Here is a 26,974-nt window from a genome sequence, read left to right as displayed (position 1 = left end):
TACGAAAGATACAGTCAATAAAAGTAATACATTTTTCAGAGAAGTATTCTTTTGCTTATTTGAGTAGCTTTAATATTATATGTATCTGTTTTAGCTTTAATATATGTGTATCTATTTATAAATTAATATCTGTGTATCTGTTTGCTTTTGTATACACTTGTAAGGTACCAAGAACGGCAGTTGTTAATAAAATAAAAATATAAGCAAAAAAGAATTCAATTTGACGACGAAAAAAATTTTACATTTTTCATGGAAATGTTTTGTTGTTCATACGAAAAGCTTTAAAAATTTTTTTATCTCTTTATCAGGAATTTGTTATGTACCAATAACAACAATGTTGTTTGTTAATTGAATAAAAATATTAACAAAAAGAAGAAAAAAATTTAATCCGTGGACGAAAGATACGGTTGATCATAAATCATCAATATGAAATTTTTTTTAAAGCGAAGTGAAGATCTATTTGAATGCAGAATCTATCTATGGATGGTCATTTCAACTAGTTGATAGGTGGTATCGATAGTTGGCTATTGTATTGAAAGTCGACCCCCGGGGTCACCACGAAGCATAGATAGGCCGGGAGAGACGTTATTAATAACTCCTATAATGTTAGAGAGAGGATTAGAACGCGTGGACTTTATACAAAGGGATTGAGGGGAGAGAAATGTAAAAACCGGAGAAAAAAGGGATTTGAAGACGAGGCTTTTATGGAACACCTGCATAGATCGGCTGCTGGGTTTCCCCTAATCCAGTTATTTGTGCTTTTATGCAACCGATTGCCGACAGATTGGACAGCGAGCTTAATCCTCGCCACGAAAAGAATTCAAAAAATATTCTTTATGAGTTTAAAGTTGCTAAAAGACGCGGCAATGTTGGGTGGGAATGTATATGCCGGTTGCATAAGTGTTTCCACAGAATCTCTGCTTCAAGAACAGACGTCGATCAAACAATTCCAACTACAGGGTGGGCACATTGGTTTTTTATGTATTGAAGGAAAAAAATCGGCCTCTTTTTTGTATAAATATATCTATTGAGTCAGAATTAATCTAGTGATTTTGTGAGGCACCAAATTATTTATCAGTTAATCATGCGTTCTTGGATTCAAATTTTAGTCATCTGTAAACACCAAATTATTTGTAACTAAATTGCACATTCTTTTGAACACTAAACACATTAATTAATTGTGTTTCCATAGAATCTCTGCTTCAAGAACAGACGTCGATCAAACAATTCCAACTACAGGGTGGGCACATTGGTTTTTTATGTATTAAAGGAAGAAAAAAATCGACCTATTTTTGTATAAATATGTCTATTGCGTTAGAATTAATCTAGTGATTTTGTGAGGCACCAAATTATTTATCAGTTAATCATGCGTTCTTGGATTCAAATTTTAGTCATCTGTAAACATCAAATTATTTGTAACTAAATTGCACATTCTTTTGAACACTAAACACATTAATTGATAAACACCAAATTATTTTTCACTGATTCACGCATTCTTTGGGATACAAAACTCAATAATCTGTAAATACCACATTATTTTTCAGTCAATAGGCATTCTTTTATCCTAAATTGTAATAATCTGCAAACATCAACTGCTAATCATAAATACTTTTGGACACAAAATTTAATAAATATTAAATTAATATTTAAATATTAAATTATTTGTCTGTTAATCAGGCATTCTTTTGGATGGAAGGCTTTATAATATGTAAATATCAAATTATTTGTTAGTTATTCACGTATTCTTTGTTGTATTATATTTTTGTGAATGCTTGTAATATTAAGAGCCTTGAAATTGTTTTTTATTTAAACTCTAATTTTCATTTTGCATGCCAACTTTTGTTTTGTGAGTGTTTTTGAAAGAACAGTTTCCATTCAATCATAAATCAGATGTTACGAACTAGATCCATTGGTTTTTTTCTGCTCTAATTTGATACAGAGGCTACTTTAAAACCTTTTATTGATGTTTTATGACAGTTTGGAAATTTAATATTCCTTCAATTTTTAGAGGTCCAGAACACGTTTATAAATTTCTTTTAATTATTGATTCATTTACTTAGTGAATTAGCATACAAAATGAATTATGAAAATATTTAATTGAAAATTTTTAATTCTATTTTTTGTATATTGAAAATATGTTTTAAGATGAGCAATTTATTCTTAATTTTTAATAATATTTATATATATATATATATATATATATATATATATATATATATATATATATATATATATATATATATATATATATATATTCCAGAATCTTAAAATCTTTGATGCATATATTCTTTAAAAGTTGAAGAAATAATGAAAAATCACTTCAACATCTCTTAGGGATCAAAATAAAAAGAAACGAAATTATATCTATCCTCACCCTCTGATTGAAATATTTAAAAAATTTTCACCATTTTAAAAATTATAAATACCTTTTTTTTTTTTTTTAAATAATATTTTTAAAATTCTTAGACCAGAACTCAGAAGAGGATTCCACATTAAATGCGTAATGTAGATATGACTTAAACGAGTTTCAAAGGAGAAGCAAATTATTTACGTTCTTAAAAAGCTTTTCTTTTTACGGATTAAAAGCTTTTTTTAATACTTTTGATACCTATAAGAAACAGCAAAAACTGTGGACTTAATTAACTGAAAAAGTTTAAATCGTAAGGAAAAAAGATATTCATTCAAAATGTATATTAATTTGCACAAGTAAATAGTGTGCAATTTTTTAGTGTGAAATATTTACCGATATTGAAATGTTATACAAAAGATAAAATTATAAATGGGAATTTTATTTGTATAAGTAAAATATACGTATAATTATTATTATTTTAAATAGCAAATGGATATTCAAGAATTAATAATGAATTATTATTACTTACCATCACTAATCGCTTATATATTAACATTGCAATAATAATTATTATTAAAATTAATTTTCACAATCACCGCAGAACCACTTTCCTCAAGTATAAAAATTTTACACTTTTTTATGAAAAAGTTCAGTATTTACAATTTATAGAGTATGACATTTCATTATAAATTGACCAACAATTAATTTTAATCAATTAAAAACATTACCTAAGTACTTTTTATTTACTTTCTTTTCAAAATGCCTAAATATATTTAATGCGCACTGTAAAAAATTCCTAATCATATTATGGTAAAAAGTGCTGGCACCCAGAATGCTGATAACTTTTCACCGTAAAATCAATTTTTATTTCAAAAGCTTACGGAACAAAAACCAATTATATCGTATTTTTGCAGTAATATTTACTGTAAAATCAGTGGATCACTTAATTGAAATAAATGTTATTTTAAAAATTATTAAATAAATTTTAAGGCCTGAATTAACTTTATAGTAAAATGGATTTTACGGATGCTGCTTTCGAGGTGGCAGTAGTTTTTACCATAATTTTATCTGGAATTTTTTACAGTGCAACCATACCTACCATATAATTGGATCTACAATAGAGATGAGTTTGAAATGCACATATATCTACCCCATATCCTATAAATAACCTATAAATAACCATAACCTATAAGTAAGGACGGTCTAAACAATTTCGGATACCCCAAAGCAGTTAAAAAATACGATCCGAACAAATAAAACTAATTTTACAGGAGAGTCAAAAAACTGAATAGGAAAGTATCAGATTGGTATATAGAGCTTTTTTAATTTTTTGAAATTAAAATATGAATGGTTATAAAATATTTTATCGCAATTGTGCGACAGCATCAATTAATTTTTTAGTATAAAAAAAAGTAGAACTTGGAGATGATCCATTTTCGGGCAGTACTTTAATACGAATACCAGACACTATTTTTAACAAGAGGAAACATTAATAATTTGTCATTTAAAAACTAAATAAGACTTTATTGAAGTCCTAGATAACATATTCATGGATATTTGGGTAGATCCAGAAATCCTTTGTATCAGGACTACCCGTGCTGGGTCACTTACAAATTTTTTTATTAAAAGACAAAAACTCATTTGGTTTATATGGTGAAAGCTTTTTGATGTCTTCAAATTTTCTTGTGGTTTATGGAAAATTTTCCAAAATATGCTTCCTCAACTGGCTATGGTGCCACTTTTATGTTTTTTTGTGGGTTTTTTTTCTCCATAAAGTAAATATTAGTTTGCATAAACTACCAATCAAAGGAGATACTTCAACTTTACTAGGTGCAGAACTTTTATACTGTTCGTAGTTGCTACTGTTGCGCCTCTGACACTAACAGGGAGTCGAATTTACATAGAAACATCTCAACGGAAAATTTTAATTTTCCAACGTAACCCCAACTTTTGCTCTATCTTCGGAAGTGAACTCCTTGCAATTGAGGGTGGACTTGAGACAATCACTGAAGAGAACAACTCTAAAGATATATAGATCTCGACGGATTGCCACAGTCCACTTCATTTTAAAGACCACTTAAATATTGGTGACCGCATGAGTATTTCCTTCTATAATAAACTAAAAACCTTTTCGTAACATCACGAAATACACCCACCATCACATGTAGATATTTATGGCAATGAAATAGCAGACAAACTTGCCAAAGAAGTTTGCTATCAACAGACTTCTAATACCACCAAACTAACATTTATGGAACTTTATTCTATCGAAGAATCTGCTGTTAAAAAAGACTGGTTAGTGCGCCACCCAACAACTGAAACATGGCGACTGAAACAGGATTCTCTCTTTCCCTTTCGCGACACAGATGCCTTGCTAGCGGTCACCTGAAATGTCTAAAATTCTCTGGTGGAATGAAAATCTTTCCCCATTGTCCTAAATGCCAGCTTAATCTGGCCACTTTCAAACGTATTTTGAACTTTTTTGGACTCAGCAGAGAGGAAATCTACTCGTCTTCTCTGTTTGTCATCGACGTGCTAAAAGTCGACGGTCTATTTGAACTTTTATAACTAAAATTGTTATAATGTAACAACTGAAACTGTTGCTTCTTCTTCTTTGCTTTTCCATAAGAGTATTTTTATAACACATTTTTCTTATAATGTTCCGGTTACCAGTTTTTGAAATCAAGTATCATATCATTTGTAGTCACCTCTTTCACAGTTCGTGGTTACTTTTAACCCTTTTTATTTCCTTGCATATACCATCTAAAGAACTATCTTGTTAATCCCTCATTGTTAAAAACATCAACTAAATAACAAGCCTGAACAAAATAGTTCATTGTTAGGTTATACGAACAATTTCATAAGCAACAAGGGAGTGATATATTTCCAAGTTTATTCCAAGGCCAAGTATCTCCAGGGTATGCCAAGTTTTCGAACTAAACTGAAAATTCATTGCACAAAATATACTATACTAAGTAGGAGGACATGAATGTTTTTATATCTTATATCTACGTCAGTTAAAATTAAAAATGCACGAATCTCAATTTCGAAGAAAATTTAAAATGACTGGTTTTCACAGGCTCATCGATTCAATATTTGTATCCAAGCAATAATCCGTAAAAATGTATTTAAAATTTTGGTTAGATATTACGTAAGTATTTCTCATTAAATATTTTTCAATTCAAAACACCTAACTTCAAATATGAATAATGATGTATCTCTGATAACCATCCTCACAGTTTATAACAGTTATTTTTCGAAAACCACAATTCAGTTTATTTTATTGAAATTTAAACTTATGCATGCGTCAAAAAATAAATTTAGAGCTAAAAGCCACTCCAGACCAATGAATTCAACCGCTTAACATTAGACATATTTCTAAGATTGTTTTTCATAAAACAATAAAAAAATAATTTATAGCCATTTGCTGCCATCGAACTTTGTTTATTAAGAAGCTCGAACATTTAGGTTTCCATAGCCGAACAAAAAATTGGAAACCTCTATCTTAATGTATATTTGTTGTGAGAGACGAAAAATAAAAAATATCATAAAAAAAACTGGTGCAAATTCGTCTGATACTAGAAATAAGACTGCTAAAAGTCAAATTTAAATGGAGCGACGAATAAAATTATGTTACAAATTGGATAAGCGTCCTCAAAAACGCGTGCAATGTTAGTCCGAAATGTATGCTGTGAACAATAAGGATTTAACCTTTTTCGAGAGCGAAATGAAACCAGGGATGATGCGGCATGATAACTCAACATACGCGGACACTATTCAGTAAATGCAACCGGTTGCTATATCCCCGGTAGAGGAACAGATAAGCAAAATGTGTTTACGTATGTTCTTCAATTAATCCCAAATAAGGCTTTCACAGATAGTTGCTTTATCGATTATGTCAAAAGTGGATAATTTTGAAAATTAAAAAAGATTTCGCTAATTTCTGAAATACTTCAATTTATCTCATTCTAAGTGAATAAATACATTTGGGATCAGCTGATTTTGAAGTGAGCCACGGAATTTATCCTAAAGATTAGGTTAAAAATTGAAAACATATATTCATTAATTAAAATCAAGCTTTTCATGTAGATCCCGAGATATTAAAATGTTTCATTTTATATATGAATATATATTATTTGATAGATACCATACTTTCTAAACTTGAATTAATGTATTTTTCCTTTTATAATGAACTTATGCTTTAAAAATAAAATATACGTTTCGTATTTTGAGATTTAATGAATACGTTTGATATCAGTAAATTATTAAATAAACATTTAAGTAAGATTAAATTAAATTTATTTCTATGATTAATTTTTCTCAGCATTTTGTTTACGAAAACGAGTTTAATACTATCAATAGTATCATTCGAAATTTTCAATTTCAGTTGGAAAATTAGTATCAACCGTAAGGAAAAATGGCGATAATTATTTGTTTTTACAGTGATTTTTCCTATTATATAAATTTTAAAATTTCTATTTTAATAATTGCATCAGATTCAAATTTCCAAGAAAGTTCTAACAATGTGCTACATTAATTTACCAACAAATAGATTTTTATTTCTGGTAGAATAATAAACATTGAATACATTATAAAACCCTTCTTCAGCCACCATATGAAGTTTTTAGCTAATGATATGTTATATTTGTTACGAAATTCATGAGTTGCCTCGTTTTAACCTCGATGCTAATTATGAAAATGGCGCAAAATGTCAACATAAAGAAAAGACGAAGTAACGTCTAATTTTTTATGCTTGTAAAGTTACTTCATCGTTGCTTTAATTGGACTTATTTAAATATGCATAAATTGAAAAATATTCATTAATTTTACTGATTTTTATCTAGGTTGAATAATCTCCCAAAATTTGCTTTTTTTTTTTAAATATTTAAGCTTTTAGATCATTTTGAATACCAGATAAGTTCTTAATGTAATTCAAATTATACTGTAAAAACTATTGGCCCCCTGAGTGTAGCATTTTTAAAATCTAGTTTACCTTTAAATATTTTACCATGATTTTTACAGTGATATTCATTTAATTACAGTAATATTTAATTAATAATGATTCAGTAATATTACTGTAAAAATTGCGGTTTATCCGATTTTTTAGTTCCATAAAATATTTTGGAACTTATTGGATTTTATGGTGAAAAGTACCGTCACTTAGAGTTCCAATACTTTTTACCACAACGCTATTCGGAATTTTTCACTGTGTAATTTGTAAGCACACTTAATTCCCAGAAATAAGAAAATAACTTGCTTAACTACACTGTTATAAATCTTAGAACACGCTGAACCGTAGTATAATTTGAATTCCCTGCAAGTTTCATATGATAATCAATATTATAGTATTTAGGGTTATTACAGGATGTTATGATTCAATTTGAGTGGTACAATTTCAGACCAAATTTGCATCAGTTCAATGTAAAATCGGTTTTTATGCAGGTTGATTCAGAAATAACTTTCTGCGTATCTTGTTGCTCAATATTTGAAGGAAATGTTTTAAATTACTGGTGACGTAAATCTTTAGTCTGACAAGGAACTCTTTAAGAAATTCTAAATAAAATTACGATGTAAAGTAGTGGCACCTTAAGTGCAGAATCCGTAAAATGCATTTTTACCGTAAAATTTAATACCGTCATTTTTACAGTAATATTTATTTAATTACTGTGGAAAAGTAAACATTACTGAAAAAATTACGATATATCATATTATTTTGCTGCCCAAAATTTTGCGATTAAATTTGGATTTTATAAAAAGTATCGGAAACAAGATGCTTACACTTTTTGCCATAATTTTATCCGCAAATTCTTGCAGTGAATCTGACTGAAGTGCCACTCACTTAACGAACTTATTTTTTGTTTTTTTTTTTCAAATACTATTTTAGGTTTGAAAATAATATATAAAATTTCATTTATGTATTCCAAAGCAATAATCAAATCAATTAATTAAAAATTTCAACTTTTACCTTAAATAAGTTGCCAAGTTCTACTTGTTCCAGAAACGAATTTAAGAATTTTTCCCTTTATCTGAAATCTATTATTTGTGTTTTAGAAAGCTAAATCTTAAATCTGAATCTAATAACTGGAATAAAAATTCCATATTTTAATAAATAAATTCAGAAAGCTTTTTCATAAATTGTCCACAATTATTTCTCAGATAACATTTTGATAGCCAATTTCGTAAATATTTGAAATTTAAATTTAATTTCATTAATGACTTCAAGGTATCTTTAATTTTTACTCATTTTTAGTGATTCTTTATTTTTTTTTTTTCAAAATTTAAAATAAAAGGAACTGTAAATAATTTTTTTCAAAAATTTATTTTGCAAAACTCTTAGAAATTTTGAATCGTTTTGAACCTCAATATCGTTTGCAACAACATTTAAACTTGACTGACACAATAGTATGGGTAAATTTGAACGAAAATTTGAAATAATTTGACTTCGCATTAAGGTTGCAACAAATTTGCACCGTATTACGGTTCCAATACTATGGTTGAACCTTCAATAAATTTTTCTGAAAGTGAAATATAAGTTAAGTGAAGTTTTTTAATGAATAAATTTTATATTCATTGGAAAACTTATTCATTTCGGGGAACTATAAGAAACATATATAAATGGGATCCATATTAGTGTATTAGATACCTATTACCATAATGCCCATTACCTATTACCGTAATATCAATAGTGCCTAATACAACATTAAATTAAACATCAATAATAGTTGAACGATTTCAAGGGCCTTAATACTGATAAGTATTAAGTCACTTTCAAGTTCATCTATTTATCATTGACATACTTTTTGTTGTTGCGCAGTGGCAACAATGAAAATTACCTTTAATAAAAAGGGTTACATTTTTTACTCAATTAATATTTTGCGTTGATAGCCCTATACGTTTTCCCATTAATGAGTACAACAAATAGATATTTGCATTTTCCTAACAAAAATCTCAAAGTTTTTCTTCAAATTCTACACCAAAATCAATGCTTTTAGACAATCATCAATTGATGGTTTGAATTTTGGCCACATTCTTATGACATGAAGGTTGACATTTCAAGTCAATCAAAGTAGACTTGTAGATAATTGATAATTGATATTGATAATTGACTTTGATAATTTATGAAATTTATGGTAAGCTATGTGGGAGTTGAGAGAAACATTAATTAATCTAACAATAACTTAACTCTCTCGAGAAACGATTCAAAGTTTATAAGAATAAAATCTTATTTAACATTTTTTTCTTCTCCCATAAGCAGAAACAGACCCCTTAAACTAAGATTAAAGCGTATTAAATTATGAAAATTTAAATTATAATTTATTGCAACTTTTTCTAAGAATATTATTCATTCAAAACTGTTTCTACACTGTAAAACATTTTGGTGTACAGATACCACAATTTTTGGTGTTGAGGTAAACTAAATACATTTTAAGTACATAACTGTAGTTATCGTGAAAAATAACAATTGTTTGAAACAATTAGTGGTAATATATAACCAAAAGTTTCTTAAACCAAATGCTTTTGCAATGAAATTGATTCTAATGCACATAAGAATGTTTTCAGTTAACAAGCAAACAAATTAATAAATAAATAAAACTATATCGGTGAAAAAGTAAATAAAAATGTGATTAATGCACTGTAAAAAGTTTTAGTTTACCTGAACATCAAAAGTGGTGGCAACTACCAAACAACTTCCAACTACACCAAAATTTTTTACAGAGATGAATATTAGTTGACAAAGAGGAAAACAAAAATTTAGTACGAATTTTTTAAAAAAGGTGTGCAATAAAAATATATTTTTTTTAATGGCGGGCACTTGGAACTATTGTCCATTGGCCACAAAAAGTGCCAGAACTGCTAACTCTCTTTTCGTTACCCAGTGGGCACCTGTGGCGAAGCCACGGCGGTGGAGCAGCGTCGCCCACGTCACGCTGCCACAATTCCGTTTATAGGGCGGGTCACATTCACACATTTACACACAAAGGAGAAAGGACATGGAATACAGATAGAGAGAAAGAAACATCCATGCCTTGCCCGGGATTCGAGCCCAGAACCTTTCTGATGCAAGGACAGTTCCCTGCCCCCTACACAGGCCGGTCGGCGTAGTAAAAATATGGAATCTTATATATTATAAAATAGATTTTTGAGAAAGACTAATTAAATATGTAAATTACAGACATATGAAAAAAGGGGAAAAAAGAAAAAGCAATAACAATAAAAATGAAAATTAAAAAAAAAACTGGGGGGGGGGGAATAAATAAAAATAATAAAAAAAAATCCGAAAAAAAGGGATAAAATTTTTTCAAAAATCCGGAAAATAAAAAATAAAATATATAATCTTATCATCAGCCCACACGATTATATCCGCAAAAAAGAGTGCTTTCTAATAATGTTTTTATTAATTTTCTTCGTGTTTTTTTTTACATTTATTTATTTTGCTGTATATATATATATATATATATATATATATATATATATATATATATATATATATATATATATATATATATATATATATATATATATATATATATATATATATATATAAACATTTGTAAACGGAGAGAAAAAGTGTAGATGGTTACTATAAGGAAAGTTGAGCCAAAGCGTATGGTACTTTTAGTTTCCCACCTTCTAGTCTTGCTTTCCGGTAGGAATTTTAACAGTTTTAGTCTCTCATTTATTTTCGAGATGACCAATGTGACATCGAAAAGCGTATAGTAATTTTATTCCTTGGAATTTTCAAACGCCTTTAATGAAATCTAATCTATATTTAAAATAATTACTAATCCCTAAAAAAGTTTTTTTTTCACTTAAATGGAAACTGTTAAAATTAATTTTTGCATATTTTTATCAGTCCATATAATGCAACTTTTCTAATATTATAAAACTGGATTAGAAAATGTATTTATTTTCTCCTTATTGGCATTTTTGTAATTTTTATAGAGACAGAAACAGTTCAAACTCAATACAGTTAACATATTATAAAGCGTTATTTTATGTGCCTCAAATTTCATAATCATTTAATGATCTACTTATCAATAATAAGAATTTTTATTTAAATACGACATTTCTCGAAAAGGATTGTATTAGAAATGACTTATTAAGCATAGAATTTAATAAATAGTGTACGATAAATTAAAATGAAAGAAAAAAGGTGTATAAACTCTTTCCTAAACAAATTTCATCCAACTGATTTAAAATATGAGATTTAAAAGTTTTTATTTATGGAAGCGTTGAGATATTTCTTTAAAATAAAATTATCTGTAGGCTGTTTTCGATCAGATTAAATGAAATATTCTGTTAAGAGCTTATTAATCTAAGCAATAGATTTTGAAGAATATCTAAAGCAATCAAAATAAATTTATCTTTTAAGAAGAATTTTTGTTTTTAATTAAAATAACATCTCGAAACTCTGAATATCCTATTTTAATATGATAAATCTACTGTAAAAATAATTTAAACAAAATATTTCTCGTATTCATTTGTTTCGAAAATCTTATTAATGTTTATTCTAAATTAATATCAATCGCAGTTTACTTTATTTGCTGTTTAAGTCCATATCATCAATTTATGCCATGTTTCTTCCATGCAGATGAATATCACAGTAATATATAAAATTTTCGATTTAATTGTAAATTGGAAAACAAAACTAGTTTGTTTCATACTTTCAACTGAATTTTGAGTAACCTAATTTAAGACAACATCCTGAGTCGAGTATTTCAGTATTGAAGTATTTCAGGTTTCTGAATATAATTCATGTTGAGCATGACTAGTATTCCGAATTAATTCATGTTCGAGAGAGAACAATATCCTGAATCGATTCATGTATTGTAGAGTATTTCGGTTTTTGATAATAATTCTGATTAAACAAGAATACAGCATCCCGAATCGATTCATGTTGAAAGAGAACAATATCCTGAATCGATTCATGTTGAGTGTTTCTGGTTTTTGATAATAATTCAGATTAAACAAGAATACAGCATCCCCAATCGATTCATGTTGAAAGAGAACAATATCCTGAATCGATTCATGTTGAGTGTTTCTGGTTTTTGATAATAATTCAGATTAAACAAGAATACAGCATCCTAAATCGATTCATGTTGAAAGAGAACAATATCCTGAATCGATTCATGTTGAGTGATTCTGGTTTTTGATAATAATTCAGATTAAACAAGAATACAGCATCCTAAATCGATTCATGTTGAAAGAGAACAATATCCTGAATCGATTTATGTTGAGTGTTTCTGGTTTTTGATAATAATTCAGATTAAACAAGAATGCAGCATCCTAAATCGATTCATGTTGAAAGAGAACAATATCCTGAATCGATTCATGTAGAGTATTTCGGGTTATCGATAATAATTCAGATTAAGCAAGAATATAGAGCACTCTGAATCGATTCACGTTGAAAGAGAATAGTATCCTGTATCGAGTTATGCGGAATAGTTCGGGTTTCTGACTATAATTTTATGCTGAGTGAAAATAATATCCTAAATATTCTGTAAAAAAAGGGGGGGGGAAGAGAAAGCATGTTGAGAAAGAAAAATATCCTGAATAGATTCATATAATATGTATTTCGGATTTTTGTATGTAATTCATGTTAGGAGGGAACATTTTCCTGAATTGTTTCATGTTGAGTGTTTTAGATTTTTAAACTTTATGCATGTTAAAAGAGGATAATTATCTGAATCAAATCATATCGAGCATTTCGGGTTTCTGAATTATGTTACTGTTAAAATCATGTAAAAATTAATGTTCCATGAAAATGATATAATGTTTTTCCTTTTTTTTTTCTCAAAAAGGAATTATTACTCTTTCGACATACTTTTTTAAAACAAAATCCTCTTAATGTATTGTTAAGTATAAGTCATATTAGGTTTCTGTTATAAAACATCTTTTTGGGAATAAATATTTTATAATATATATGTATCAGTCTTGTAATGGTCTAACGTGAGATAAACAAACGAGTTTGTTTTTGTCTATCAATTAAAGCTATTTCAAAAACTACATAATTTTCTTTTAAATAAATCTGAATTAAAAGTTACAACACCAAAATATTTATCACAAAGTGCACATATGTATGAATTATTTTTGTAAAATATCAATTCAACGTATCTTACGCATCTTGCATTAACTAAATTGACAATGACTAATTTCATTTTCCTTCCTCAATAGAATTAAATTTCATAGTGTTTTATTACTTTTCTTAAATATTACGCTATACTCAATGTGTATACATTTTTGTCAAAGTTTCTGAAAATATATTTTAAGGGCAGTCATTGCGAAACTATATCTCAAAACTTTCGGTTTTTCTTCTGACGATTACTTAATAAATAATTACTGGTTAACTTTTCCCTCACTAACAGTTTACAATTTATTCACAAAAAAAATCTAAAAAGACGGTGTTGAACGCAGTTAAGGAATGGTTTTTTCATATTTTTTAAACTTTTTGATTCTCAATGGGTATTCAACCGATTCTGCTCAATTTTTGTGATTAAACACTATGTAGCATAAAATGATGCAAAATTTGCAACAACTTGCAACTCAACAACTCAAAAATAACTTGCAACTCAAAATATTAAAATATATTGAAGAAAATAATAAATAATCTTAAAAGTATTATATTTTGCACGAAAATAAGCTTTTCTAACTGTGCGTAGGGACTTTTTTATTTTACAAATAGCCCCGAAGCAAAATTAATAGTAGGAGGAGCAGACAACAACAGCTTTCTTGACGAAACTATTGTGAATTCCAAATCTGCGGATCTTCACAGTTTTTTTTGTTTTTTTTTGTCTGATTTTGCTACTTAAATTATTGCATGCACTAACTATTTAAGGTTACCCTATCGAACCATGAAGATTGAATCTTAATACGTCAAATACGATCATTTGACAAAAGCTGTTAAGGGGTGGTCCTTTTATTATATTCCGCTCCGTACAAGTACTTAAGCCTTAAAATCTGACAAATCTCTTATTGTTTCAGTTTTAAGACAGCAAGTTGTAAATCGAGTGAAAAAATGAGATTTTATGAATAATCTATACGCGAAGCATTATTGAAATAAAACTGAGGCAATGTTTACATTTTTCTTTATCTTAATAATTTATCTCTTTTCCTAAATCACTTAGTATTTCACTTAAAAAACGGAATTTTTTTATATTTTAAAGAGGAATATTTTTCAATACATATTTTTGGATGAATTTAAAGAACACTTTAAATGCGCATTGAAAGCCCGTTTTGTATGGGCTTAAATCACATACATGGAGTGGTTTCATAAGGCTCTTAACAAAAAAAAGATCTGTGCTTAACAAAGAAGTGGATTACAGATAGGTTTGAGGGGAAAATCCTAAGAACATTCCGTATCTGAAAAATTATTTTTACATTCAAGACACGTTAAAAAATCTCACTAGAACAACTGTCAGCATTTGATAGTTGAGGAAAAAATTGTAAACATGGGTTTATACCAATCAGATTATTTCAAATTTAACAGTTTTCAGCGAATAAAGGTATTTACTCAGGGACCATTTCACTCTATTGAGATTTTTTTCGCAATTTTAATTTTTATAAAAATATCTTGTCAGTGAATTTTTAAATCTGAACACAGCTCAAAATGCGTGTTTAAAAAAATGGATATAGCTATTTAAGAAAATGAACACAGCATTCAAATTTATTTCATGAGTATTGTTCCTTTTTTTTAAGGAATAAACTAATGAATCTAAATAAATTCATTATGTAACATCATTCATTTGCATAAATCACTTGATACATTTTATTAAATTACTCTATTTTTGAAAAGACTTTAAAAGTCAAAAATTGTTTTTATGAGGTTGCTGCGGATGCTATAAATTTATAGTGTTAGTTTACGTTGTAGGAATTTAAAGTTTAAAACTCACTTTATTATTTAGACCTCTGAATACGATGACATCCCCTAAAAAGTTACATATGTATACGTAAGCACCCTGAACTTAGCCCATAATAATTGTGTTTAGTACTTTAATACTTTTTATTCAATAGTTATTTAAAGAAAATCATTTTCTGAATATAAGAATGTGACTATGGCAGACCCATTTGCCCTTAGGGAATTCTAAAACAGTTTCCAATTTTAAACAATTATATGCATAAATATCAACACCATAATATCGCTCTATTAATGACTCAGCTATAATGGAACATCTAAGAGCTCTTAGAATACTTTCATATTTGTTTCCCTTCATTGTTTTTAGCGCAGATCGTTGCACTGATTAGTTCTAAGAAACGTTGAAAACTTTTGAACATTAACTTCCTGCTCAAACATTTAAAAAATAAAATTATGTAGAAAATAATGTTGGATAGGCAATTATGGACATTTATACGGTTATAAGGTTGTTGTTTTTTTTTAAATTCACTCTTATGTTAATTTAAATGAGATTATATAGTTTAGAGATTAAATAAGATGAGAGATGAAATAAGATTGGATAAATTTATATAAAGCTCATTTGAATTAATTCTTTACTATAATTTTTTTCGCTTAAATACATTAAAAAAATTATACCTTAATAATGATCATAATACTTTTTTAAAAATGATAATTAGAAAATTGTCTAGTTATAAATTGACGGAAAAATTCTGTTAGCGTAATTGACTCAATAAAAAATTGAAAAACATATCATTCTAAATTACCATCTTGAAAGTGTTAATTGAAGAACGGTATGATTTTGCAAGAAACAGAGATTAGAAAATACTTGTGTAGGTTTAGATAATACTTGTGTTTCGAGGGATAGTAGCAATTGATTTGTAAAAATTAATAAAAGCATATTTTGCATAGATAACGAATGAATTGTGTAACAGTTATCCCAGTTTTGATACTCCACTATCTTTTATGTCCTTTTATCGCAATATCGTAATATATTAAGAAGAATAATTAAGTTTAATATGGTATATATATGTAGACTATATAGTATATATATATATATATATATATATATATATATATATATATATATATATATATATATATATATATATATATATACAAATTTTTTTAAAGATATGATATTGAGTTATTTTTTATGCTCAACGAAATATAAATTATTATTTTTTTGTAATTTAACACTTAAAAGTTTACTTTTATGACATTGTGTCAGGGATCCCAATTGTTTAAAATTTAACATTTAACATTTTCTTCTAATAACGACTAAATTATGACGGGGATTATAATTTTTTTTAAAAATAAAAGTAGAGTATTTTCTTACTTTCACGTTCTTTGATTACAATACAATGTATTGTTTTGCTTTCGTTTTTTAATTTTCTCTTATGATCATTGAATTCCTTCAGGGGTTGCAATTTTAAATATGATATTCAGCTAACGCTTGTGTTCTTTTATCGCAATATAAAGTATTGTTTTATATCATTTTCTTCGTATAACGAATGAATTGTGTCCCCAAATTTTTAAAATAGAATAGAGCTCACTTTCTTTTATCAGACTATAATGCATTTTCCCTTTTGACCATAAGAATTCTTGAAGTGTAGGGAATATAACTGTGACCGGGACCATTTTCTCAAAAAGATCGTTGCAGTCATCGATTTGTGCGCATCAAGAAGGAAACAGTGTCGCTTAGCAACCGGTGACCCCTGTTCTGGACTTAGCATCAGCGTATGACGACCTTAAAAAAAATAATTTATATAAATAACATTGCGTCTTCTCCAATTTGGTGCGATAAATAAAAAGTGCGCAGTAAAAATTTATAAAACTCAATACAAATAAGAAAATAGATCTTATTTTTTTAAAAAAAATCATCTTATTTTAGGGTATAGCCTCTAGCTGTTGATTTTAATTCGTCACAATTTCTAAAAATGTTTGCTAGAAATGTTACCGAGAAAGTCAGGAATCTGATTAACGTCAACATTATCTGGAGAGTTTCGTTAATCACTTAGTTATTTCACTGTAAGTCGAAGTTCTTTTTAAATATTATTAATTCCTAGTTACTCTGGCAAATGTCAACATTTTAGCAAACATTGATAGTAGTGTTATTTTTAAAAAAATACGTAATTTTTTATACTTTCAAACCTGGCATCAGTGCATGTTAAATTTCGATATTTTCTTACGTTCATAAGAAATATTGATATTTAACAATAACTTTTATTCAACTTTTGCCGTCAGTTCATGTAGAATATTGATATTTTCTTGTGTAAATAAAAAAAAATATTAATATTTAGCAATAACTTTTATTCAACTTTCACCATAATTATATGATAATTTTCAATGTTTTGTGATGTAAATGAGAAATATTAAACATAACTTCTTTTTTCCAACTTTCACCTTGTTGCGTTGGTGCAGATTGAGTGTTGGCTTAAGCTGATATGAAAGAGAAAACAATGGCATTTAAGAAATGAAGAATTTTTTATACATTTAGGCATTTTGAATGTCGACATTTGCAAGTGTAAAGGCTAATTATAAAATTTTAAAAAAAATTCAATTTTCACCATCGGTACATCCTGATTTGCCGGTGTAAGTTAAAAAATAATGTAATTGTAAAAATAATGTTGTTTTTTTTTTTTTAAAAAAAAATTGAATTTTTTGCAATGGTAGGCACTGAACTTCGCCATGGGAGGTGCCGGAATTGTTCCTCATTTTGCTTTTCTTGTGACACCACAGAATATCGTTTCGTGGTTCTTTTCAGAATGTTTCATACTATCTCCCCATATTTTTGTGACAATATCACACAGAATATATTTGAAAAACTATCATTTTTACTAACTTTTTACTAACCCATGATATTTATCATATCGGACTCATTAAAATTTCAAAACATACTTTTTCGATCTTTTAAAGTATTCACTAATGACACATTTTATTCAATTTCAGTACATTTCAAGGTTTATCCCTTTTCTTCATATTTTGAAAAACTACTATTTTTAGTAACTAAAATTATCTATAGAATTTATTGAATTGTCGAAACATGCTGTTTTCTGCGACGTGATTCTATGGCTTATCCCTCTTTCAAATAGAGTCCTTGATGTATTTAAAAACTGCAATTTTCAGTGACCAAAAATGTATAACAGCTTTCCTAATTTTTCCATAACATTTTTTAGTGTGACATCTTACTATACCTACATGTAGTTTATCACTATTTCATAAAGAGCCCTTCATTCTTGAAAACTGTCATTTTTAGTGACCAATTGTGGCACACTTTTACATTTTAAACATGGCAATTTTTTACTACAATTGTAATATTTCTGATGGAGCTAAAACTTGATGGAAATGATGATGGTAAGAAATGACGTAGAAACAAAATGAGGGGCGGGCTGTCAGTGGAAAAAGTTTTCGAATTGTAAGTGCCTTCATTTTCTGGGTCATTACAGGATTACCAACACATTTACGAAGAAATCACCTTGTTCGACCTTTTTATCCTGCTTTTGTTAGACTCGGTTTTTTGTTACGCTTTGTAGATGATATAATCCTCAAGGTCCTTCCACCTTAGAGGTTAAATACTTCCCAGCATTCCTAGCTTCAAAAAAATATTTCCAACTAAACACTTCTTAAGTTATCATCGTAAATTTACTAGTGTGAAACCATCATTAATTGTTCCAAGGTGAATCAATTTTAAAATTACATTTTAAATGCTTCTGTAAAAGATATGGTGTGATATTAAAGAAATTGCGTTTTGAGTCATTGAAATTTATTATGTTTTATATCATGAAATATTTTATGTTTTAGCAGTTTTTCTTCCCTTGTGGAATATAGTGAACAAAAATAAGTAGCAAAATATTGTTATAATTTTTTTTTTAATATTCGTTATAATGCTTGTAAACTGAATTTTTATGGAATAAAAAAATTTAGTTAAACTAAATTAATAAACTAAAGAAATTGAAATCGGTTGGGATTGGAAAATTTAACTTTTTAAAAAATAAACTTCTCCTTGTTCTTGGGCTCGAACATCAGATCATTCTTTTTTACAATTTTGGTAGAGAACATCATTGTATGTTTCAAATTACAAAAGAAAATGCTTTTAGTTGTTGTCCTATAACATTGATAGTAAAATCAATGTTACAGTGGAATATTAATATTACTTGCTTCTGAAATGTTGATTAAAGCAAGATTTAATTTGTGACTTAATTAAACCTTCATTTAATTTTGTCACATCGCATGAACACTTAAAAATTAAATCAGATGGGTTATTAGATTCATTGTTATTAATGTTTCAAAATAACTTCGGCTAAAATAATTAGTCTTATGATATAAATTGAATACAGTCGTTTTGAGAGTTGCATTTATTTGATTGATTCAAAAATAGTAAAAATACATTTTTTTACTTGTTTTACAAACAAACAATTTGAAGTGATTAAAATTAAAATATTGTTGTTTCATAAATTATAAATATTATAAGTTTTCATAAATTATAAATCAAGTCAGAAAATTATTTGTCAAAAGATATGTTTTTGGCAAAAAGTATGTCCATAAAGTATATCAATATTTAAAAAATATCAATTAAGATACTTGATTTCATTACTTAAATGACCGCTTTCTCTAAATAATGAACATATTTGATGTGCACCCTTATTAAAATTAAACCTTTAATATGCAAATTTTTTTAATGACCTATCTACTAAGAGGACAAAGGAACTTTTGATTCACGTTTCTGGTTATTACTAAACTTTTTGAGTAAACTAATGCACAAATATATCATTAAACTTCACAATGCTATTTAGTATTGTTTCTGATACATGTGACTTTTAAATTGACAAAATACAAATAATAATAATAATCAAGTTTTTAAAATTTTCGAAACATAATTTTTATTTCTCTTTCTTATGGAAACTGTGTTCAGTATTTGAATTGGATTTAATATTTTTTAAAATACTGGAAAGTATTCTTTAAATTGTTACACAAATGCAAAATTCACCTTATACAAAATTAACTTTTCTTAAAAAATAATATACTTAATATTGAGTTCTTTTAATCATTTATTGCAGCTCCTGCTCCTCCTCCTAGAAAGCAAAGGAGAGAAAGAACAACTTTTACAAGGGCTCAATTAGATGTTTTGGAATCTTTGTTCAGCAAAACCCGCTATCCAGACATTTTTATGAGAGAAGAAGTTGCACTTAAAATAAACTTACCTGAGTCCAGGGTGCAGGTTAGTATTAAACATCAAAAGCAGTCATAAAAAGTACGATGCTAAACTTAAAAATAATGTCTCCTTTTCGGGAGAAAATAATTTCATCTTGTTTTCTTTTGATAACAAAATAATTTTACTTTGCTTTCTTTTTATAATAGACTAATTTTACCTTGTTTTCTTTAAATAACAGAATAATTTTACCTAGTTTTTCTTTAAATAATAGAATAATTTTACCTTGTTTTCTTTAAATAACAGAATAATTTTACCTAGTTTTTTTTAAATAATAGAGTAATTTTGCCTTGTTTTCTTTAAATAACAGAATAATTTTACCTAGTTTTTTTTAAATAATAGAATCATTTTACCTTGTTTTCTTTAAATAACAGAATAATTTTACCCAGTTTTTTTTAAATAATAGAATAATTTTACCTTGTTTTCTTTTACTAACAGAATAATTTTACTTTGTTTTCTTTTCATAATGGAATAATTTTACCTTGTTATCTTTTAATAACAGAATAATTTTACTCTATTTTCTTTCAATAATTGAATAATTTTACCTTGTTTTCTTTTAATAACAAAATTATTTTGCTTTGTTTTGGCCTCAAATTAAAATGAACTCTCAATTTATAATAATCTCTCCTAGTTTCTTTGCAATAATAGAAGGATTTTACTTAGTTTCCTTGTAACGATGGAATAATTAATTTTTATTTTCTCATCAAAATTAAAATAAATTATCCTTTTTTTCTTTATCATAATAAAACAATTCCTCTTTTATTCCCTAACTTTGAAATAATTTCTGCGAAGCGGTTAAAACATATCTAACAGTAAAACTACTATTATTATTGTATTTTGTATTTTTCATTTATTCTTTAAACCTTGCGCTTGATTTTTATTCAAAATATTGTTTCTCATTTTTTCCTTAAACATTACAAATTTAAACTTTCAAATACTTTTTGTTTTGTTTTAGCTTTACTAACTGTATTTATAAATGCTTGAAATGTTTTTTTAGAAATAAAAAAGAAATGATTGCTAGCAAGTGCTTTAATTCATTAAAAATTAAAACCTTTTGTAAAACCAATTTTTATAACATAAAAATACAACATTTTTACTTTAAACAGATTCCTGTCAAAGTATATGAGAATTTTACTCATTTTTGATTAACGAAAATAATTATTTTGTGTCTTGTATCAAACAAAATAAAATAAAAATTAATCAACCTTATTTTTTACTTCTAAAATAATATAATCATGGCCCTGAAACCCTGCGTTACCATATTATGATAAAAGGTAAGTACAAGTTACAATGGATACCAACAAAATTTCCAGGAAAAGGTTTGTATTCCCATTTCTTTTTTAAAATGGTTTATTATTTGGTAGAATGACCTCTTAGAAAATTATAAGGTAAGGTTTTAAATGGCATAAAGGTTTTAGAGTTGTCTTATTTTTTTCTTCTTATTACAGGTGTGGTTTAAAAACCGGCGAGCTAAATGCCGGCAACAACAACAGCAACAAAATGGTGGCAGCAGCAAAAGTCGACCTAAAAAAGCAAAAAGTCCTCCTTCCTCATCAACGCCGCCCTCTTCCAGGGGCGGCTCTCCCTATAAACCCCCCTCATTACCACCTTCTTCAGCGGGGCCACCAGTTACATCCAACTCAAATAGTATATGGAGTCCAGCCACAATCAGTCCGGTAGCCGCCGAACTGATGGGAGCCAACAGCTGTATGCAACGCTCTTATCAAATGGCGGCCAATACACCGCCCAGCTGTTATTCACAGTCTTATGGTCCCACATCTTATCACTATGGCAACATGAACATGGACTATTTGCCACCACCTATGCCTGTGACGACTATGACATCGCCACAGATGAGTGCCCCAGTCATGACAGGGACGCACATGGGGGCTTCTACGGCGGCCCATCAAACCCTCAGTTCCCGGACACCCCCTATAAACGGAAGTTTACCCCCACCAGGAAGTACCGATTGCCTCGAATACAGCAGTGATAAAACTGCCGCGTGGAAATTTCAAATGCTCTGAAGACTTTTTGAGAGGCCGTCGAAGAACTCATCAGATTTAAAAAGGAAAAAAAAAAGAAAAAAAAAAGGCTGACCGGCACATTTTGTTCCCTGAATTTATCAAAAAACAAAAAGCAACTGTTTTGTATATAACAGAAAGACAACACTCATCTTTTTACTAGACGATCAAGCACTCTCATTCTATTTTAGAATTCATTCTAGAATAGAAATTAAGGTTCAACTCATGTTTTATGGAATTACAGAAGGTCAATCTGGGGTATTATGAGACTATAGAATCCTTGTTTTGACAATATGTTTACAGTGAAACCTGTTAAGTTGACCATCTCTATATGTTGACCATCTCTATATGTTGACCACCTGTCTAAGTTGATCTTTACGATCAAGTACCAAACTGGCAAAAATAATTAAAGTCCTACTTTATAAATTGACATCTTATCTAAGTGTACTCTCAAATTGTCTTATGAAAAGTTATCAACTTGTACAGGCTTCACTGTATGATTAAAAAAAATATCAATCTTAAAAATAAAAGTTAAAAAAAAAACCACAACAAATGGGACATCATTATATACGTACTTATAGGGTGAATAGTATTTAGAAATATTTCATGACTATTAAATAGTAGTTAAGTATGGCTTTGATAGTCCTCTCATCCTATTATAGTCATTTAATAAAGCTTATATACTAAGTGTGCGTATATATACAGTGTAACCTATTAAATTGACCATCTGTGTAAATCAATCTTAGTTGATTTTTGCCAAAGTTGATAGCTGTAGTCAAGCACCAATTTTTCAAAAACAGTTGCTTCACCTCTTTATAAGTTGACCTCCTGCCTAAGTGAGCCATCATATAGGTGCTTCGCAAGTGGTCAATTTACACAGGTGTCGCTAAATATATACATACAAGGGTCTGAAAATCTCGGTCACTACGGTGTATAAAAAAATTTAATTGCCTTCCAATATTTCAGTAAAATCTGATTTTTTTAACAAAAAAATCTGAATATTTTAGAAAAAAAATTATTCAAAATGCTAAGTCCGAGCAGACCCGTAATGAAATGCTATTTGCATAATTGTCTGTGAAAGAAAATTTGTGACCACTTTATTAGTTTTTAGATAGTATTAAATTTACTTTATGTAATTTTATGAAATCACTTCTTAATATGCTTAAGAATTTGACCTTAAAAATACTCTTGTGTATGTATTTTTAATGTATTATTTTTTTCTTTTTAATGTGTCTTAAATAAACACAAACACCATAAGCTATAATTATGAATGTCTCATAATAGCCCCGATTGAACCTACTATTTATTTATTTATTTATTTTTATTTGTTTCTTTTTGTGAAACCCCCATGTTTTTAGGCAGCAAAAGAGAAATTAGTTCTCAGAAAATCATTCACAATTTTTTCGACTATTATTCTTGTTTATCTCAAATTAATCAATTAAGTTCTTGAAACTCTTTATATTCTGTGAAATAAATAATGAGAAATTCTGAATTTGACTGAGCAAAAACATGTATCTAAATTTTCGCCATAACTACGTAATAGGATGAAAATTAGTGCATTTAAAAGATAATTTATTTGTTCTTGCATATAACATAATCAGGATTACCACGGTTCTTGAAGAAAAGCTTTAGAAAAATTGAAAGAAATTTAACACATTTGTGAATGTCACTAAACACTTTTAGTTAGCATGTTTTTTTTTTTTCTTCAAATAAATAAAAGGAAAACTAAAATGATAAAATTTCCACTAGCCTAGTCAGCCATTTCTTTCAAGCACCGTGTTAAACCTATGAATACAAATGATGTTAGTAATATCATCTAGTATTTTATTTCTGCTTTAAAAATATGTAATAAATTGAAGAAAAGATGAAAAGAGAGCTAAGTAAGCAATGTCATATTTATATATTATAATTGTAAACTATTTGCATGAAGAAGCTGCATTTTTTCTATATTTTGTCGGTCATCTGGTTCGGTCAAGGAAGGGATATAAAGGTACGTAACATTTAGTGCCCAGGGCAATTGATATAATTTTTGTGTAAATTGAATTATTTATGATGACTTTTCAAATAAGTTGCTTATTATTGAGTTGTGTAAATTGTAAATGTCGAGTTCGTTTCCCTTTTCATGTTTGACTCACATAGCTATTTCAATAAAACTTTTTTCTTCATTTTTATTGTCGCCTCATACAAATATCAGAAATACAATATCCTTCTCGATATTTTTATTGGGAATAATGACCATTAAACAATATTACTTTTGGTTCTCAAATACTTTGCAAAGTACTTGAGAAAAAATAATATTCCCAATGCTTTATTTAGAAACAATAAAAAATTATTTAGTTCTCAGAACATTTTCACTGTATTTAATTTGGAAGCAAAATTAAAGTTCTCAATACTTTATTTGGAAGCATTAAAATATTGGGAATATTATTTTTTAATTTCATTTTAATATCTCATTTCAAAAAATGTTATCATTCATTTTTTTTACATTTCTTATTGTCCCTTAATAGCTTCCGCACCTAATAAATTTGTTCTAACTTCTAGAAATATTGTTGCTATAGAAAACTTTCTTAATGAAAATGTCCTTTGAGTTAAGACACTGCTCGTTAAAATATTTCAATAATCACTCACTTTATTTTTTCCCTATAATGTGGTATTTAGTGAAACTCAACCCTAGAAGCCAGAATGTTTTAACTATTAGAGATTTTTACTTTTACTTAGATTTTTACAGACTATTAAAGAATGTTTTAATTGTTAGAGATTAAACAAAATAGGAAAAAAATTTAATCTTTATTGTAACGAAACAAAATGCAACTATCGTTTGGGAAAAAAGTATATACTCCAAAATGCTTCATATACGATATATTTCATTCCAAATTATAAATGATCTGAAACAAAATTTTTCGAGACATTTTCAAAACTTAGAACTTCGATGATTTTTAATTTGCCAATCTTGAAACGTAATATTTTTTCCCTAAAAGATAATCGACATTTTAACTTACACAAGTCAATGAATGTCTTTTTTTTTTAATATTTTTTTACAATTCATTAAAATTCTGAAAGAACAATTTGTTAGTCTTTCTTTACCAACTTTCAATCAGACAATTTTAAATTTTGAGGAATAAAAAGAAAAAAATTGAAATCCCTCTTCTTATATACAACAAAGACTTTTTATAGAGTATGATATCGTTACATATATCTCGTCTTACATTTCTTAGATCCAATGTCCAGTACAACAATTTCAACACTTAAAAAAATGAAAGATTGTGCTTGCATGCCTTTACAAAACTATTTAAAAGTAGAATTGGATCGGAAATCTGAGTATTTGATTTCAAAAAATTTGGTTCAAGCAACCATTTAGAAAGACACATTACATGAGCGTGATGGATTCTTCCCAAAATCACTATAAAAATATCCTACAGTATGCAAAAAATTAAAATTTATCATTTTTTTGCTGTAATGAACATTTTAATTGCTATTATGAACATTTAATACTTTAATTAGTTGATTTTTTTTTTCAAAAACTATTTTATCGGAATTTTTTAGTTTACTTTCTTCTTAGCTACATATTTCAAATTAAAAATCACATTTTCTGCTCTTATTTAAAGCTGAGGGTTAAAATAATTAATAGTTTAAAGGTTAAAATAAAACTTAAAATTATGTCATTTTAAATCAGATTTTTTTTTAAATTCTATCAAATAATTCCAAGTTATGCAAATAAGGTAATAAATAATAATTGAATAATTATTGAAATAATAAACAAAAACGCTAAAGACAATAATTATTGAGTATTGCTGAATTTAATGATCACTGCAAAATTACTGAAAATTACAATCATATCAAAATTTCTGAAAATAATAATTATCCTATAATTGCTGAAAATTATATTAATTACATAATAATAATACAATAATTTGTCTAAATAATCTAATAATAATAATCTAATAATCTGTCTAAATAATCTAATAATAATAATCTAATAATCTGTCTAAATAATCTAATAATAATAATCTAATAATCTGAAAATAATAATCTGCTGAAAATAATAATTATTGTATAAATGCTGAAAATAAAAATCACTTCATAATTGCTGAATCATTGCAATTAAATGAATTATCATATAAAATATTAAAATAAAACTGTAAGTAAACAGAATTATTATTCTGATTTAAATAAGTTGATTTGTTTGCAAGTCTATACACAGATGAAAAAGTCCCTAGATAAAAAATATCCAGCAAATGAGATTTCTAATTTCTTTTTAAACAAAGCACGAAGTATCGACTAAATTTTAAAGAAGATAAAAAGTTTTGCAGCTTAATTTGATAGTGGAGAATTTTCTAAATAAATGATACGCAATAGGTTGGATTTCTTAATTGGATTTACGCTAAAAAATACACAATAACTCTTCAATAATTTCTTCTTTACACAAATAATTACTCTTCTGGATTTCCATATAAGATTTTGACATTAACTTATAAATCACCGAGTTTCAAAATATTTTTCCA

At 27.5% G+C, this 26,974-nt stretch overlaps 1 protein-coding gene across 4 annotated transcripts in view; it reads left to right on the top strand.

Annotated features, from left to right (window-relative positions):
* LOC107457564 (homeobox protein OTX2) overlaps nucleotides 1–24,643 on the top strand; it is a 153,771-nt gene extending 129,128 nt beyond the window's left edge. For all 4 annotated transcript variants that reach the window (XM_071188097.2, XM_071188098.2, XM_016075747.4 and 1 more), the window contains 2 exons: nucleotides 20,300–20,460; nucleotides 21,900–24,643. In XM_071188097.2, the coding sequence (XP_071044198.1) occupies nucleotides 20,300–20,460; nucleotides 21,900–22,475 (737 nt within the window). In that variant the 3' untranslated portion in view covers nucleotides 22,476–24,643. The remainder of the gene's footprint in view (nucleotides 1–20,299; nucleotides 20,461–21,899) is intronic.
* The last annotated feature ends 2,331 nt before the right edge of the window (nucleotides 24,644–26,974 follow it).

The sequence above is a fragment of the Parasteatoda tepidariorum genome, chromosome 12 (assembly GCF_982258835.1).
Source record: "Parasteatoda tepidariorum strain Cologne lab strain chromosome 12, Ptep-v5.0, whole genome shotgun sequence".
Taxonomy (NCBI): domain Eukaryota; kingdom Metazoa; phylum Arthropoda; class Arachnida; order Araneae; family Theridiidae; genus Parasteatoda; species Parasteatoda tepidariorum.
The sequence above is the reverse complement of the archived record's forward strand: the minus strand, read 5'-3'. Positions and strand labels throughout refer to the sequence as shown.